The sequence below is a fragment of the Canis lupus genome, chromosome 8, assembly GCF_048164855.1.
Source record: "Canis lupus baileyi chromosome 8, mCanLup2.hap1, whole genome shotgun sequence".
NCBI lineage: Eukaryota > Metazoa > Chordata > Mammalia > Carnivora > Canidae > Canis > Canis lupus.
In genome coordinates this window covers 55,780,572-55,798,164 of record NC_132845.1, presented here as the reverse complement: position 1 = coordinate 55,798,164, position 17,593 = coordinate 55,780,572, and the positions used below count along the sequence as shown (strand labels likewise).

The 17,593-nt window shown below is 42.5% G+C and overlaps 1 protein-coding gene across 2 annotated transcripts in view; it reads right to left on the bottom strand.

Moving 5' to 3' along the window:
- The window catches only part of PRKCB (protein kinase C beta), a 324,641-nt gene that overhangs the window by 101,370 nt on the left and 205,678 nt on the right, over positions 1-17,593 (bottom strand). For both annotated transcript variants that reach the window (XM_072836199.1, XM_072836200.1), the window contains exons 6-7: positions 8,996-9,152; positions 7,653-7,787 (exon numbers count right to left, since the gene is read on the bottom strand). In XM_072836199.1, the coding sequence (XP_072692300.1) occupies positions 7,653-7,787; positions 8,996-9,152 (292 nt within the window). The remainder of the gene's footprint in view (positions 1-7,652; positions 7,788-8,995; positions 9,153-17,593) is intronic.

Genomic DNA, 17,593 nt, shown 5'->3' with positions numbered 1-17,593 from the left:
GCAAAAAAAAAATCAGGACATAGTCATTTATAAATACAAACAAATGGCAATATACTAATGAAAATATTCAACAATATATATATGATGCTGAAATTATGTAAATATGTATAATTAGTAACAAAACATGTATAATCTTAGCATTCTATCTTTGAAATTTACAATACCAGATGTTGACAAGTGTGGGTGAAATGAAAAGTATCACACAGCTCTGGTGAGAATGTAAATTGAAAAAGATTGCAGAACAGTTTGGCAAACACTGTAATAATACATATGTTCTCAAAGCCATCGATTCCAAGATTAGGAATTTCTTAGGAAATAATTAAAGCTATGCACAAAGGTTTTTGCTGCAAGTATATTTACTGTAGGATTATTTATATAGGTATTAGGCACTACACATCTTATAATAAGAATATGATTCTGTAAGTTGAGGCAGATCTATAGGGCTACATGAAAATGATGTTGCCCAAGATTACTGAATTATAAGGAAAAGTGTTCATATGCATTGTTAGATGAAAAATGCAGGCTGCTACACAGTATGCACAGTAAAATTTCATTTTTTGTTTCATATACACACTTGAGTGCACACACACATATACACATACACAATACATACACACAGAAGAAAACCTCTTAAGTAGTATCAATAGTGATATCCCTGGACAGTGGGATTCTGGATAATATTTTGTTTTCTTATTTATGTTTTTCTAATAATTATTCAATTAATGATAATCACTAACACTTACTGATTACTACTGACTTACACTATTTTAGTATCACAACAATTCTATGACATAAATACCACTATTATCTCCAAATGGAAAAAGGAGTCAGAGGCAAAGTAACTTGCCCAGGGGTACACAGCTAGGAAATGGAGAAGCAGAGATTCCAATCCAGGAAGTCTGAATCCAAAGCCTTAGTTTTCTAGGGGGAGAGATGGAGCTTGTAATAAGACCAAAATGACATTACTAGTAATAACAAAAGAAAGCTTAAAGAAACATAATTTTAAAGTAACAATGATATAATAGTTATCTGTTTATAAGAAGAATGAAATGGGAAAATAAGAAACCCCTCAGAATCAGAAAAATCATGCGAAATGTGGCAATTATGGCCATAAATATTATAATATTTCCCTATGGAAAAAAAGAAAGACTTCTGAATCCTTCTGGATTCAGGTTGGCTTTTGGGTTTTTTTCAACTCAACAACACACTGGTTGTTATACCAAACCAAAGAACTCAGGTTAAACATGAGAAAATGGGCAGGATCCACGAGGAAAGAAGTATTTACCTCTCTGCAACCAAAGGAGACAAGTTGAAAGGTCAATCAGATGTCATCATTCCTTGGCTTCTCAACTTACTCTGGGCAGAAGACAATGTTCCTAAAAGGCTTGCATGGGATCTGCCACGCCCCCCTCATCCTGCCAGTCCTTGTTTCCCACTGCTACTTCCTTTGCAGATCCAGCTCCAGCCATACAGGTCAATTCCTTAACCCTCAAACCTGCAGGGACACTCTTGCCTCAGGGCCTTTGCACTTGCTGTTCTCACCATCTGGGACAATCTCTCCCTAGACTTCCACATATGTACTCCCTCACCTCCCTTCAGGTCTTTGCCATGTGTCACCTTTTCAGTGAGTCTTTTCCTGGGAATTGTTTTAAATAAATCAGAGTATCACCACCACAAACACCCCCAGCATTCCCTACCCTTGTTTTTTGTTCAATTTTCTCTATAACATTTATTTTTAATTTTTTTAAAGTAAGCTCCATGCCCAGTGTGGAGCCAATGCAGGGCTTGAACTCATGAAACTAAGATCAAGACTTGAGCTGAGATCAAGAGTCAGATGCTTAACTGACTGAGCCCCTCCAGGCACCCCTCTCTATAACATTTATCAGCCTCAAATGTTCTATTTTTTACTACTTGTTTTTGTTCATTTTAAAAGATTTTGTGTATTGTTCTCCATATAAAAAGAAATCTCTACAAACCCAAAGATTCAGCACACAGCTACCTGCTATGTATATTCACTGAAGAAATGCCAACAACAAGGCAAAAATCACAGGCAAAGAGTATTAACTGTGACAGACATAAGTCTGTGTTGATATAAGTCATTTTGGAAAATACGTCTTGAAGAGCTACGTAGTGAATAATGATGCCACATACAAACATGGCAAAAACCATCAGAGATGAAAGAAAATGTTCAAAAAAATGTTACTAGGAGACCCTTAGCAAGCACCATACATTTTGGTCAAATGAAACAAATTAAAAAAATAGGAAGGCATAAGAGATCTGGATATTATATTAAAATGGAATTAAGAAATATTGAAATGCATACCCTACAAGTAGTAAATGTAATCTTTTTATTGAAGTGTCCACAGAACACTTAGTAACACTGAACTAAACTAAACTGAAAAAAAAGAAAGAAAGAAAGAAAGAGAAAGAAAGAAAGAAAGAAAGAAAAAAGAAAGAAAGAAAGAAAGAAAGAAAGAAAGAAAGAAAGAAAGAAAGAAAGAGAAGGAAAGAAAAGAAGAAAGAGAAGGAAAGAAAAGAGAAACGAAAAGAGTACAGGCCATATTCTCTGACTATAAAGTACTAACACTGTCATTTGACATTAATAATGAAAAATGAAACAAAAAGCTAACATCAATGGTTTCCAAAATGCCCAAATAAAGCCACACTTCAAAGGAAATTAAAAACACAATTGCAGAGCCTGAGCAAGGAATGCAACATATCACAGCTCGAAGGAAATCTTTATTCCCTCCGATGCTTGTTCTTTATTCTTGAAGAGCAGAGTCCGTTAAGAGAGGAAAAATAAATTAGCAAAATGTTAAACTGAAATTCACAGGCAACCACCCCACAAATGCACAATAAAGAAGAAAACTGAAACGGAATTGTTATACGTAAATCCCAGAGCTCATTCTTTGCAGAAAAATAAAGCACAGCAAAACAGATGAACCCCTGGAAAACAAGGGGAAGGAAAGGAGACAGCAGAAACAAATAAAATTAGAAACAAAGGAGTGGGTCTGATGACAGACGCAGGGCTGGTGGCAAAGTGGCAGATGAGGGGCCTGAGGCTGGCGTGCCACATCTGGGAGCTCTCACAGCTGCCTTCTGCCTTTCTGCCTTCTGCCTTTCTGCCAATTTTAACGCAACACAAGAGCTAGGAGAGCTCATCCCCTGCCAGATGGGGAAACTGAGTCTCAGAGATGGGATGTAACTCACCCAAGAGCCCACAGGGACAAGAATCCAAATTTCTAGAATTTGATGCATTTACAATCAAGACAGCATCATAGATATCTTGGCTCTGAATCTGAAGAGGGGTTTTATCTGAAAAATCCAAAGAGGGCTTTTATTTAGCAAAAGTTCCCTCCTATAATTTCATCAATTTCACAACTCTCCTAGGAGGCGGGTGGCGGATACTGTAATTAGCCATAATGGAGTTGTAACCACTGAGAAGGCTGTAGTACAGAGAGGTAAAGTGATTCACCTGAAGTCACAAAGCTTCTATCCACATAGGAGAGCCAAGGTCAAAACCCACCCGTCTACCCTCTAAGCCACTGCCAACTCCTGTACCAGGAGGCAAAAAGGGATATGCATGTGCTTAGGCCCTAGCATCCTAAAGACCTGGACTCAGACTCAAGCACCATCACTTACAGGCTGTGTGTCCTTTTACACAGTGCTCGGCTACTCCTTTTTTTTTTTTTTAAGATTTATTTATTTATTGAGAGAGAGAGAGAGAGAGAGATTGAGAAAGGCAAAGACACAGGCAGAGGGAGAAGCAGGCTCCACGCAGGGAGCCCGATGTGGGACTTGATCCCGGAGACCCGGTCTCTGGGATCACACCCTGGACTGAAGGCGGCGCTGAGCCCCCGGGCTGCCCAGTGCTCTGCTACTCTGATCCTAGGAACAACGCTCCATATAGAACTAGCAGGAGAACTGAAAGATGATGAAGTGTGCTTGTGGGGATATTACGGGCCTAGTCCTTAGCCCTCCCTGCACTCTGCTGTCTGCTTCCAGGGAGTAGATAGGGCAGGCACCAGCCCAGAAAGGAGTGGCACTTGTGGGAGAGAGCCCCGTCCATCTGGGCCTGAAGAACCACGAGAAGTGAGCAAAGATAGGGTAAAAGCAGAGGGGCTTTGCCCACCCAGCCTTCTCTGTCCTGCACAGAGACCTACATGGAGGGCCACACATCACAGCAGCAGACCAGGGAGGGATACAAGGAGAACTCAGACAGCCCTCCTTGCTCCCACACAGGAAACAGAAATGACGGCTCACACAAGTGGCCTGGGGTAGGTCAAAGAGGCAACAGGCCAGGCCCTGGGACTCTAGCAGGAAGCCAGAAATGATGCTCCAAAGCTGTGGAGGGGCATCCCACCTCAGCAGGCACGGGTTCAAGGACCAGGCAGGAGGATCCGCTGCTCTATAGCAGTGAAGCCCAGAAGGCATACCACAGGCTGGAGGGTCCCCTTCTCACCACCAGGAGGTCACAAAACTGTATAAGAAAGTCTGGATGCATTATAGAAAATAAAGAGGCTGTTACTGGGTATCAATGTGTGACTCTAGGACACCTGGAAAGTGATCAGCCCAGAGCCTGGCATCCAGTTAAGAGTCAATAAGTGGTAGCTATTGTTGCTGTAATTATTATTATTATGTTCTCTCTCCTGTCTCACTAAGACCCCCTGGGGATCATATATTCCTTGTCTTTAACCTCTTTACGCCTGACTTAAGGAGGAAGGAACACGCAATCTGCTGGTAGTGCTAATGGCAGCATGCAAAGTCAGATCATCCATATGTCAAGAAAAATTACCCAAGTTTTTATCATGAATGGATGTCATACTTTGTCAAATGCTTTTTTTTTTAATCTATTGAGGTGATCATATGGTTTTTATCTTCTCTCTTGTCAATGTGATGCATCCTGCTGATTAATTTGAGAATACTGAACCACCCTTGCTTCTCCAGGATAAAGCCCACTCGATTGTGGTGAATGGTTTTTTTTAATGTATTGTTGGATTTGGTTTGCTAGTATTTTGTTGAGAAGCTTTGCGCCTATGTGACACTTGGGAAAATGCCAAGAAGATGGCAGTGTGACCTCTTACCATCAAGCGATAACATCTTCTAATTAGTTATTTCCTTCCCCACTACTACTTGTTAAAATTACTATAACTTAGTACTGTTACTTATAATCCACAATCCAGGAAGGCCCAGACAGCTTCCCAGCTCTGCAAAGACAAAAGCTAACTTTTAGATAGTCTTCTAGTCGGGGACTCCTGGCTGGCTTCATCAAGCATGCAACTCTTGATCTCTGGGTTGTGAGTTCAAACATCAGGTTGGCTGTAGAGATCACTTAAAAATAAAAATCTTAAAAAAAAAAAAAAAAAAAAAAGTTGTTCCAGTCTGGTAGACTGCTTCCAAGGCTGTGATTTCATTGCCCTGTTTAGCAGTCAATTTTACCTCTAACTTAGCAAAGTGACTTCACATTCCTATGTCTCTTGACATACCAACATCAGCTTGTCAAACCTTCAGAATCAGCCAGTCATGTACCTGGTTTCCCCATTCATGAGCTGAGCTAAGGAAAACTGTGACAAATGCTCATTACCTATTTTTTGAGAATTCTGTTGTTAACCATTTGTGATCTGTGCTTCAACACATCTTATTACTACTGCTATTTTTTTAAAGATTTTTATTTATTCATTTGACAGAGAGAGAGAGAGAGCACACCCAGGGGGAGTGGAAGAGAGAGAGGAAGAAGCAGGATCCCCACTGAACAGGGAGCCTGACATGGGGCTTGATCCCAGGACCCTGGGATCATGACCTGTCCCAAAGGCAGATGCTTAACAGACTGCCAGGTGCCCAACTACTACAAAATTTTTTTTTTTTAGATTTTATTTATTTATTCATGAGAGACACATAGAGAGAGGCAGAGACATAGGCTGAGGGAGAAGCAAGCTCCCCACAGGGAGCCCAATGCAGCACTGATCCCAGGACCCCAAGGTCACGACCCAAGCCAAACGCAGCCGCTCAACTACTGAGCCACCAGGTGCCCCCCACTACTACTATTTTTATATGCACTTGGCTTCCAATCTCCTTCACATCTGTTATTGATCAGTTATTGATGTCATTTCTTCCCCTTCCAGAAGTTACGCTCCATGAGGTCAGGTCTATCTTATATCTGATGGATCTCTAATGGCTGGAATGGAATAGAAAGAGACTCAGTATCTATTTGAATAAAAGTCTGTGATACATATAGGGGTGCCTGGGTGGCTCAGTCAGTTAAACATCCCACTCTTGATCTCATCACAGGTCATGATCTCAGAGTGGTGAGATGGAGCCCTCTCCCTCTGCCCCTCCCTGTGCTCATGCACTCTCTCTCTCTCTCTCTCAAATAAATAAATGAGTCTTTAAAAAACAACAACAAAAAAGTCTAGGATAAATATGGAGGAGAGACAAGGAAGTTGTACGGTGAACAATGGAAAGGATATGTGGTCTGTTGATACATTCTCTTTCTTGCTAAAGCGGTTTGACTTTTATTTTCTTTCACTTGTAACTGAAAAAGCCCTGAATGAAACCATTCAGAAAGGAGACAATTTCTCTTAAAGAGATAAGAGCAGCCACTAATCTCTGCTTTGCCCAAAGCTCTGGTACCAGATTGGACTACGTATTCAGACTCTTTTACTTAAATGACAGTGAAACAAACCATTGTGCCAAGGGGGCTCATCCAGCCTCTTCACTGGGAATACTGAGCAAGGATTTTTTGCTATGGGAAGGGAACAAAGCAAAGACTGTGGAACAAAGGAGAACTGCAGCTGACCATGACCGCAAGGTCCCAGCACCTCTGTGGCCAGGCTTGGTAGGCAGTCCCAACAAAGGAGCATCTTCATACAGGGCCAGAATCTGACCGTGGACTGCATCTATCTTTAGGGTATATTGTGAAACCCATTTTAGTGCCCATGGGGCCAGTCAAGACATGCAACTGTGTAAAGCTGGACGGATATAAAGCAATAGTAAATAGTGAAGACTATGGCAGACAGAAAATCCGTGTCCTGTCTGAAGGAGGCATTAACTAACCACTCACCTGTTCCCAGCCGTTGCCTTCTAGGTCCAGTACATCCAGATACTTCTGGCTTTGCAAGCCAGAAGTCTAGTTTTTTTTTTTTTAAGTAGGCTCCATGCCCCAATGCAGGGCTTGAACTCGACCCTGAGATCAAAACTTGAGCTGAGATCAAGGGTCACACACTTGGGGCACCTGGGTGACTCAGTCAGTTAAGCGTCTGCCTTTGGCTCAGGTTCTCCCTCTCCCTCTGCCCTTCTCCCTGTTCATGTGCACTCTCTCTCTCAAATAAATAAATAAAATCTTAAAAAAAAAAAAAGAAGAAGAAGAAGAATTGGACACTTAACCGACTGAGCCACCCAGGTACCCGCCCCCCAAAGTCCAGATTTTTATGGAAAATGTCCTGATTTTAAAAATACGAACCACTGATTTTTTTTAAGTACAAGGACCAAACATAGATATAAAACATATCTGTGAGGCAGATCCAATCTACCAGCCATCATTCTGTGTGACTCTGCATTAGTATTTCACTTTTAGGAGAAAAAGAAAAACATCTTTCTTCCCATGTTTGCTGGACCAAGCTGTATGGTAGCTTTCAAAGCAAAATCCTGCTTACCAGCCATCAACACCAGCTTTCTGCAGTTCAGAAATCCCAAACGACAAAGATCCCATGAAGTCATTCCTGCTGGTCAGATCCCAATCCCAAATCTCTACAGACAGTCTTCTGTCTTTGTCCGATTCTTTCAGTTGGCTGCAAAGCACAAAAAACAAGAAGTCAGTGGAGGTTAGGTTACAGTGATTTCTCAAGCAGATGAAATGTTTAAGAGGACAAGCCCCGAAGATAGGAATTTTTTAAGATTACAAGCTGTTGCAAGAAACATATTCTGTTTCCATCCTGGGAAGTTCCCCAGGGAGGGAGAGCTTCTCCAGTTCGACAGCCTGTGGCTTAGCAGGATGGAGAACCTGAGCCAGCTCCGATAGAAACAGTTCTAGCTACTTCTGCTACCTTACATGTTAGTAGGGCTCGGGATGTTCAGGAAACCATATTGCCACAGTTGCTATAGCAAATGTGGATACCAATGATATAAATGCATGAGTGTCTGCACACATGTGAATCACCATGAGGCTGAGGACATGCATGGAGGAAGTAGTCTTGTCGGGGCCGGTCAGAGGAAACTGCCTGTTCTGAGGCATGTCCTCGACTGCAGCTGAGATGTGCTCCCAGAGAGAGGAAACAGGGGATGGGGCTCCCACAAAGAATTATGTTTCTGGGCCATAGTCTCTGGAGTCAGGCTGTCAGAAGCCAAATTGCCCTTGACCCCATATTTGCCAGGGGACTCTGGCCATGTTCTTTAACCTCTTGAAGCACCGTTGGTTAAATGGGGATGAAATGGTCAATAAACTGAGATCATTCAATAGAATGCTTTTTATAACCAGGATATGCTCCACAAATATTGGCTGATGTCCCTAACACTTATGGGCCAAGATGCATCAAAAAGCTGCCCCAGGTTCTTGGAGCACTGGCCAGGGAAGATCCTCATGGAAGTTGGCAGAGAACTCTCAACAGGCTGCAGCCCCAGCATATCCATATCCACAAACTGAACCCCGGAGGGGGGATCGTCACATCCTATGGGTTATGTCCTACTGTTCACTGAGACCAGAGCTTCTCCCACAACTTGCCTTCACCTAGCAACACATCACACTACTTTCTATCCCACCCACTCCCCACACCACAGACATTCTCGACTCTATTAAAAAAATAAGTTCCAGTTTTTACTTGGCTTGCAATGCAAAAATGCAGATGGAGGGGGAGGAATGGAAGGGAGGAGGGAGAGAGGGAGGGAGGGACAGAGGGAAGGAGGGACAGGAGAAACGAAATGGAAGCTGAGAGGGCGTGATCTCAGGTGATCCACAAGCCAACCTTCACAACCCACCCTGCTCAGCCAGTATTTAACTTACAATCTGAATGTTTCGTTCCACTCAGGGTTGAGGGAGCACTTGATAGTTTTGGTCTTCTGCTTGCTCTCACTCTTGGGGTCAGGAATCAGTTTCAGCTTCACATAAGGGTCTGACAAGCCATTGGGGTCCATAGGTACAAGGTTTTTAGCATCTCTTACTAGAAACAGAAAAAGCAGTTTTAGCATTAATAGCCCTGAAATGTTGAAACATCAAGCAGTGAAAGTTAGAGAACCTGTGGAAGAGTCCTTGGCACCACAGTATTTAATGGGAATTGTAACATATTAACATCAAGAGTGAAAAGGCATACAAAGCAAGATAGATGAGTGAGATGTAGCCTCTGCTCTATATGGGTTCAAAATTGATTTCTGACTCACACCGTGCTACCCACTGTGCCCCCGGGATTAACTTGTACGCTCTCTAAGCTTCTGTTCCACAAAGCCAACAAGAAAGGTCGGCTTTTTTTTCATTGAGCAGCATGTTGTCAAGGTTCATCCACATTGTGGCATGTGTCAGCACTTCATTTACAACTGAATACAATCCTCTTGTATGGATATATCAAACTTTATTTATCCATTCATTAGCTGAACATTGAGACTGTTCCTACTTTTAGCTATTGCTAATAGTTCTGCTATGAACATCTGTGTACTGTGACACAGAAGGTCATCTGTTGTAGGATTCCATTTACATGAAACACTCAGGACAATAAATCCACAGAGACAGAGAGCAGAGTAGTGGTGGCCAGGAGCTGGTGGATAGGGTGAATGAGAAGGGACTACGTAATGGACAAGGGATTTCCTTTACTGGGGATAACATTTCTTGGAACTGGATACAGCTGATGGTTGCTCAACCCTATGAATATACTAAATGCCATTGAATTGTACACTTTAAAATGGTTAATGGTTCATTTTATGTTATATGAATTTCACCTCAATTCAGAAAGCAAAAGTGAAAAGTGAAAGAGTTGCCCTCCAAACCAAAGTGTACCTGTCATCCACGTAGCACCCATAACCCCCACCCAGACAGCCCAGAGAGAAGGCTGGGAAAATATCGCAGCATTACAGGTAGGCTCTGCCCACAATGAAGAGCACTGAGTAAAGGAGGCAATAACACCAGCTTAAAGAAGAAGGGAAGCAGAAGGTCAGTAGTGTAGACGCAACTGGCCATAGAAAGGATGAGGTGGAATAAGATATCAGCCTAGACAATAGGAAGAAGTTAGCTAGGAGTCAACTTGAAAGCCAGTGTTGTAGGTAGCCATGGGAAGGCAACGGGAAAATGGGAGTTATAAGGTCTTAAGGATGCAGTGCCAACCACCTCACTTGTGACAGAAAAATCCAAAGTATTGTATTAGCAGACTGAATCAAGTGATCTGCCAGAAGGCTAATAGACAATGACTCCTACCAGGAATGCAAAGATGGTTCAATCATAGAAAATCTATTATTAAATATTCATTTTATGTATAGGTCAAAGGAGAAAACCATAGGATCATTGTAATTAACTAGAAATATCAGGAAATTATCTTCACAGGATAAAGCCTATCTGAATTATTTCATAGTGAATGATAAATGTGATCCCATTAAAAGCAGGAAGACGACAGACATACATGACTCCAGCTATAATTTGACATCTTTTTCCTAAGTGTTCCATAAGTGCAATAATACAATAGAAACAGAATACCAGAAAGTAGGAGATAAGGCACCCCCTCACCTCCTATAACTTTTGCTTCCACCCCATCGCAATCACCTCTTCCCTGGACTTTATCATCCCAGAAATCACACTATTTTCTCAGTCTCTGTTTTACATACCCCACGATCCTATGTCCCTTCCTATTTTTCCAGTTCATTAACCCCAGTGCTCCACTGAGACAAGTCTTACACCACCAAATCAGTCTGTTGAGCCGATCTTTATTGAATCTTCTCCCCAGGCCCTCTTGCCTTTATTGAACTCACCCTCAGTCTAGAGTTCATATTGCATTATAATCACTCCCTTGGAAACACCCTCAACTCCCTTGCTCTTCTTTCTTTCCATTTAACTGGAAAAAAAATATCCAGACCCAGTTAAATTCAAAGATCTTCTGTTTATTTTCCAATGCCGAAGCAGCTGGCCATTGTTGTTGGGAGTGGGAGTAATGACATCTGACTCGTCTAAGATCCTATCACTAGGAAGGGGTTGGGACTAAATTAATAAGTCAGAAAAAGGGCTGGGTGGACTGCGAGGGGAGTGACTAGGGGCCCCGGAATGCCAGCCATAACTTACTTTGCACTCTAGCATATGGCCTTTCCTTCCATTTATCCAGAGGCTGAATTCTCTTCCCGTGTCATTCTCAGGCAGGCTATATCTCATTCTTGCACCAAAAGCAAAAACTTTTCCTCTTTGACTTTGTCTCAGCCAATAAGCTTAATAAGCAGGTGCCTGTGAGGCATTAGGCATTCTGTTAGGCATTGGGGACATGGGGCCAACATAAGATGTTGATACCATCTCCAACGAATGCAGAAAACGAAATGTATTCAAAGTATAGTTGGTCGCTAATGAATCGGTAGTCACATCACATAATGTACAAGGCTACAAGATGTCAGGTTTTGCATCCTGCCTAACAGTTACTTCACATTTTGGGATCTCAATTTCTTTACCAATGAGATGGAGATAAAACATACTTCATTGGGTTGTTGTAAGAGTACAATCAGATCCAGAATATACACAGCACAGAAACTGGCCCCCAGGGAACAGTCTATATTTTTGCTATTTTATTATTATTATTACTCATACTTAGTGTCCCCTCTCGTTATATTTGTCCATTTTTGTTAAGAAGACATGACCAGGGATCCCTGGATGGCGCAGCGGTTTAGTGCCTGCCTTCGGCCCGGGGTGTGATCCTAGAGACCTGGGATCAAGTCCCACATCGGGCTCCCTGCATGGAGCCTGCTTCTCCCTCTGCCTGTGTCTCTGCCTCTCTCTCTCTCTCTCTCTCTCTCTCTCTCTCTCTCTCTCCCTCTCTCTCTGTCTCTCATGAATAAATAAAATCTTAAAAAAAAAAAAAAAGAAGGCGTGACCATTCCCAAATGGACTCCTATCAAACAGCACCACTTCTGGGTCTTCTTTAAGAATAATGCATCTGACCTTTCCACTTGAACCTTTCCAGAAGGCTCCTCAAACCTTAGAATATAAGAGTCACCCACAGGGCTTGTGAGACATCTATCTCTGCAACCCACTTCTACAGAGGGATTCTGATTCAGTGACTCTGGAGTAAGAGCTGCTCATTTGTTTTTCTAACACGTTCCCAGGTGTTGCTGCTGCTTCTGGTCCATACATCGCACATCAAGTAAAGCTTTTCTAGATGATATAATTTCTTAAGATCCTCATGCATTTTCCCCATAGACTACAATCTCCAACTGTTAATTTTCTCTCATTTCTTGAGTCTTCCGGGGAAAATAGCATGTGCCAATTTCTAGGCTGGGATCTTGTAATGACACATCTATCACAGAGTAAGCTGCATAAAAACATGATCTGAGGCGCTCTGAAGTGCCAGAAACTTGTCTGTCTGGTTGATTGGCAACACATATGCAAGTGGGAACAGCTCACATCTCTTCTCTCTGCCAAGGCCCACACCCTCTTCCCACCTCACTCCCCTATGTTATGAACTGATATCATGGGACCATCACCAGAACTTTCTTTTGTTGTAAGTTTACAAGTTCACAGGTCCTTCAGAGTGCTCTTTTTGGGACAAGTATGTGATGTATTTTTGAGCCAATCTTTATAATTAATGGTTTAAGAATGACATCTCCTTGGGCCTCTACTTCTCCTGAAATCAATATTTATGATTGAGACCTGACGCCATCTCTCCCCCAACCCTCATAAATCCTTTCTTCCCTTTTTGTCTTTTTGGGTCTATTATCTACTAAAGAGGTGAAAAATTTCTGTGGAAAGGAATGCAGTGGAATTGATTCTGGGACTGCTGGTGTTCACATCTCAAGCGTTCTCACTCCTGCAACCACCACATCATGAGCAGTTGACAGTAGCTGCAGGCTAAGATCCAGAGGCCTGTCCCTCCTGAAGCTTTTCAAAGTAAAGTCATGTTTCCCAGCCACAATGTACTGAGGAAGCAAATCTCTCTAGACCACACTTGGCGAGACTGACTTTGATTTGTCTTGATAAATGTTTCTTTACTATCTTTGTTGAAATCCAGCCAGCCCAGATGGTACAAAATGCTTCACACAAGGCAGAAATAGCAACCTTCCCCCCTGGTGGAAGTGTGCTAAATGTACAGAAGAATAGTGTCCTGATCCAGAGAACACTGCTCGCCTTGGACATGAAGCAGGTGGGGGGTAAGGTCTGGCTGTTTCCATCAAAGGGTCTTCTGCATGCTTCTGAAAGGTACCTAAGACAGCACTGAATCCATAAAAAGCACTACTGTTACCTATTTTGCTAAGAATTTTTTTTAAGAACTTTCTTACTCTGTCCCCCGACTCTACATCCCACCACCACCCAAAATACAACATTAGAAAAGTCTGAGTAATTGTGCTGCTCTAAAGCCTTTATCTCACATTGTGGATGCTAACCAGAAGCTTCTCTTTATCAATTCCTTTAAAAGGCACTTCCTTCAACATCATGAGTCCTCACTTGTCCTCCCTACGTGTCCTCAGAACAGCTGTTCAAAGTAATGCCCACTGAATGCAAACTGGCACAGTCACTTTGGAAAACAGTGTGGAGGTTCCTCAAGAAGTTAAAAATAGAGCTACCCTATGACCCAGCAATTGCACAACTAGGTATTTACCCCAAAGATACTGATCTAGTGAAATGTCAGGACACCTGCACCCCAATGTTCACAGCAGCAATGTCCACAGTAGCCAAACTGTGGAAGAAGTCACAATGTCCTTCGACAGATGAATAGATAAAGAAGATGTGGTTTATATATACAATGGAATTTACTCAGACATCAGAAAAGACAAGTACCCACCATTTGCTTCGATGTGGATGGGTATTATGCTGAGTGAAATATGTCAATCAGAGAAGGACAATCATCATATGGTTTCACTCATATGGGAAATTTAAGAAATAGTGAAAGGACCATAAGGGAAGAGGGGGAAACTGAGTGGGAAAAATCAGAGAGGGAGACAAACCGTGAGAGACTCCTAACTCTGGGAAACAAACCAAGGGTTGTGGAAGGGAAGGTGGGTGGGGGGGTGGGGTATCTGGGTGATGGGCACTAAGGAGGGCACTTGATGGGATGAGCACTGGGTGTTATACTATATGTTGGCAAATTGAATTTAAATTAAAAAAAAGTGATGCCCACTAACATTCAGTTATGTTTGAGAATGTCTGTAAGAGCAAGCATAGGAAATATTGAGTTCCTCTCCACAGGGGAAGAGCTAAATATTCTGTATATATTCATACTGTGAAATATTACACACATGTTAATCGCACGGACTATCTATACACACTAACATGGTGAACAAATGGCCAGGTGAAAAGAGATTATGACAACAAAAAGCTTTTTTTTTTTCAAGAAAAATGTCTGTGCACACCAGTGGTTCGATTGTGGAAACATGGATTCCCACACTATGAATTAGATCACAGCATTGGGTCTATGTTACATTTCCTGATTTGGATCACTGTACCATGCCCATGTCAGAGGATGTTCTCATTCCTGGGAAGTATACACTCAAGTGTTTAGGGCAAATGGGAACTCTGTACTCCAATTTACTCTCAGGTGGCTCAGAAATAAAAATATACATTTATAAAAACATTTAATAGGACAAGAAACCAAATGGGACAAAATAGGAACAATTGGTAAATCAGGTAAAGAGTATACGGGTGTTCCTTGTACCAACTGTGCAACTTTTGTGTAGTTTTGAGATTTATGTCGAAATCAAAGGAGTTGAAAATCAGGGCCCTCCAACTCTTTAAGAGAAAAGTACAATAAATTTTCTGATGAGCATCGGGTGCTATATGGAAGTGCTGTACCCCTATAGTGTACACCAGAATCTAATATTATACTTTATATTAACTAAGTAGAATTAAAATAAAACCTTTAAAAAAATTTTAAAAACAACAACAAATTTCCTGCAAGGTCATATATGAATTTAAATAGATAGAAAAGCACCTAGAAGGATATACCTCAAATTGACTTAATGTAATGATTGTATCTGAGGAAGAGATATAGAAACTCAGTTTTGGGGATGTGGGAAAAATTGGCTTTAGCCTTATCTGTCAAATTCTGAATTTATTACAAAGAGAAAGCATTTCTGTATTAATTGCACTATTTAAACTAATTTTTTAGAAAATTTTATTTATTTTTTTTGACAGAGAGAGAGAGCAAGCATGAGCAGGGTGAGTGGTAAAGAGAGAAGGAAAGGCAAACTGCCCGCTGAGCAGAGAGCAGGACATGGGACTTGATCCCAGGACCCTGAGATCATGACCTGAGCCAAAGGCAGATGCTGACCTGACAGAGCCAGCCAGGCGCCCCCAAACTAAATTTTAAAAAAAAAATTCAGTTGTGCATCTCTGGGCTCCAAGAACCTCCTGCCCTGGCCTTTAGGGACCCTACGCTGTTCCCCAAAGACCATAGAGCAACTGGGTCTGCAGAGTGAGGCTTAAGAACTCATGGACTGGATCACAGAACAGTTTGGGGAACAACGTACAGACCCAGGGTGACCTCCCTGAGATCAGATGGACAGTCTCAGCATCTGCCCCGGGATCACAGCAGAGATGGAGGCAGAAACTCAACAGGTAAAATAAAACAAAACTGATAGAGCCATCCACCTATTTCTGCTATCCTGCCCTGCCCCTCTCCTATTCCGGGGACCCCCCCTGGTGGCTGACAGTTTACCTGGGCCTTTGGTTAACCCCAAATCCCTCCCCATCTGTCTTGCCAAACCCTCTCAAGTTACAAGCTCCTTTGGCCCTTCACTCTAAAGTCTACCCCTGGATCTGTGTCCCTTCAATTCTCATTCACTTATAATTTCCTCTGACTCCAAGAGTCTCTGAAGCTGTGGCTTCTGTGAGCCTTGGATGCATCAGAATCCCCTTTCCATTGGCATCTTAACTGGCCATCCCCTGTGGCCTCACCTGATAGGTTCTAACTGCAAAGTAAGCGAGCCTGGGGTCTTCGGACACCCACATCCAGCATCTAAGCCACCCCAAGTGCGCCATGGCCAAGGGCTCCTGAAATAGCTGGCTTCCTGTCACTGCTGGCACAGTTATCACACATCTAATTATCTATGTTGAGACAGACTTCCAGCTGGGACCGTCACAGTGTCTGTCAAGTCATGGCAAGTGAAATGAGGGTGGAGCATTTGTGCAGAGGAGATCGGGAACTAAATTAGCAACACAAAGACTTTGGAGTCAGACAGACCAGGGTTGGAATACTACTTCTGCCATGACTCTCGCTAACTGGGTGATCTTGGTTAAATGACATCTCTGAGCCTTGGTTCCCCTTGTCTCCAGGATGCAGGTAAAAACCACACACAACTCAGTGGGATGTTGGATAATAGTTAGTGGGACCATTCACCCCAGTTTGCCCGGGACAGCCTCAGTTTATACATGTTGTCCCTTAATTCTCAAAAGAGTTCCACTTTGGACAACAGATTCTATAGTGACCCTAATTATGGAGGACAGTAGCGTTCAAGTGGAATGTAAAGCCCCTTTCTCCTTTGGGAATATTCATATCAAATTATAGAACTATCAAGATGAATCTCCAGGCTAAAAGAATATCCCTTCAATGTGATTTTCACACAAATGAATCTGGAGGAAGTACTAAGGGAAGGATAGATAATTTGAAACCACATGTGATACATTCACTTTTTCCTGTTATGACTGCCTCTCCAGTCTGATCCAGGCACCTGGAGCTTCACTTGGAATGGCACTTCCTCCAACCTCACCAGTCACCTTTTATCCTCTTACTATCGATCTCCTCGAACTCTCTGACCCCTCAACTCTTTCATTCGCTCTGGTCCAACTATGCACTGCTATGGTATTAATTCTCTCCTGAACGTGCCCATATGGAGTCATTCTGGCCAGGGACTTCCACATCTTCACCCTCTTGTCTTTTCAAATGTGTCCTCTCTGCATACCTCTGACCATCAGTGACGTGTGGCATAAAGAGTATTCCTGGAGAAAAGCATCATACGTGGGGGCGTGATGCCACTACACACACTCCTGGTCTCCAACCACAGCTTGGTCCTCCATACCTCCTGTCCACCCTATGGGGTGTCCCTAATCAACTAACAGCATGTCCCATTCTCTGCAAAAGTGACATCGGGAGCTCCCATTCTTAAGGTTCTCATAGATTCCAATTCCTTCTTATTTGCCTGATGATCTTCTATTTCATATGTTTGTATCATGGATTTCCAGTTCTACTATGAAAATGTGGGCTGGGCAATTTGTGGGCATGAGAGGAGATTTAATGAGGGTCCCTTGAAAGCTAACATACTGAGATGCCTGGGTGGCTCAGTGGTTGAGCATCTGCCTTTGGCTCAAGTCATGATCCCGGGATCCTGGGATCAAGTCCTGCATCGGGCTCCTGACAGGGACCCTGCTTCTCCCTCTGCCTGTGTCTCTGTGTCTCTCATGAATAGATAAATAAAATCTTTAAAAAAAAAAAAA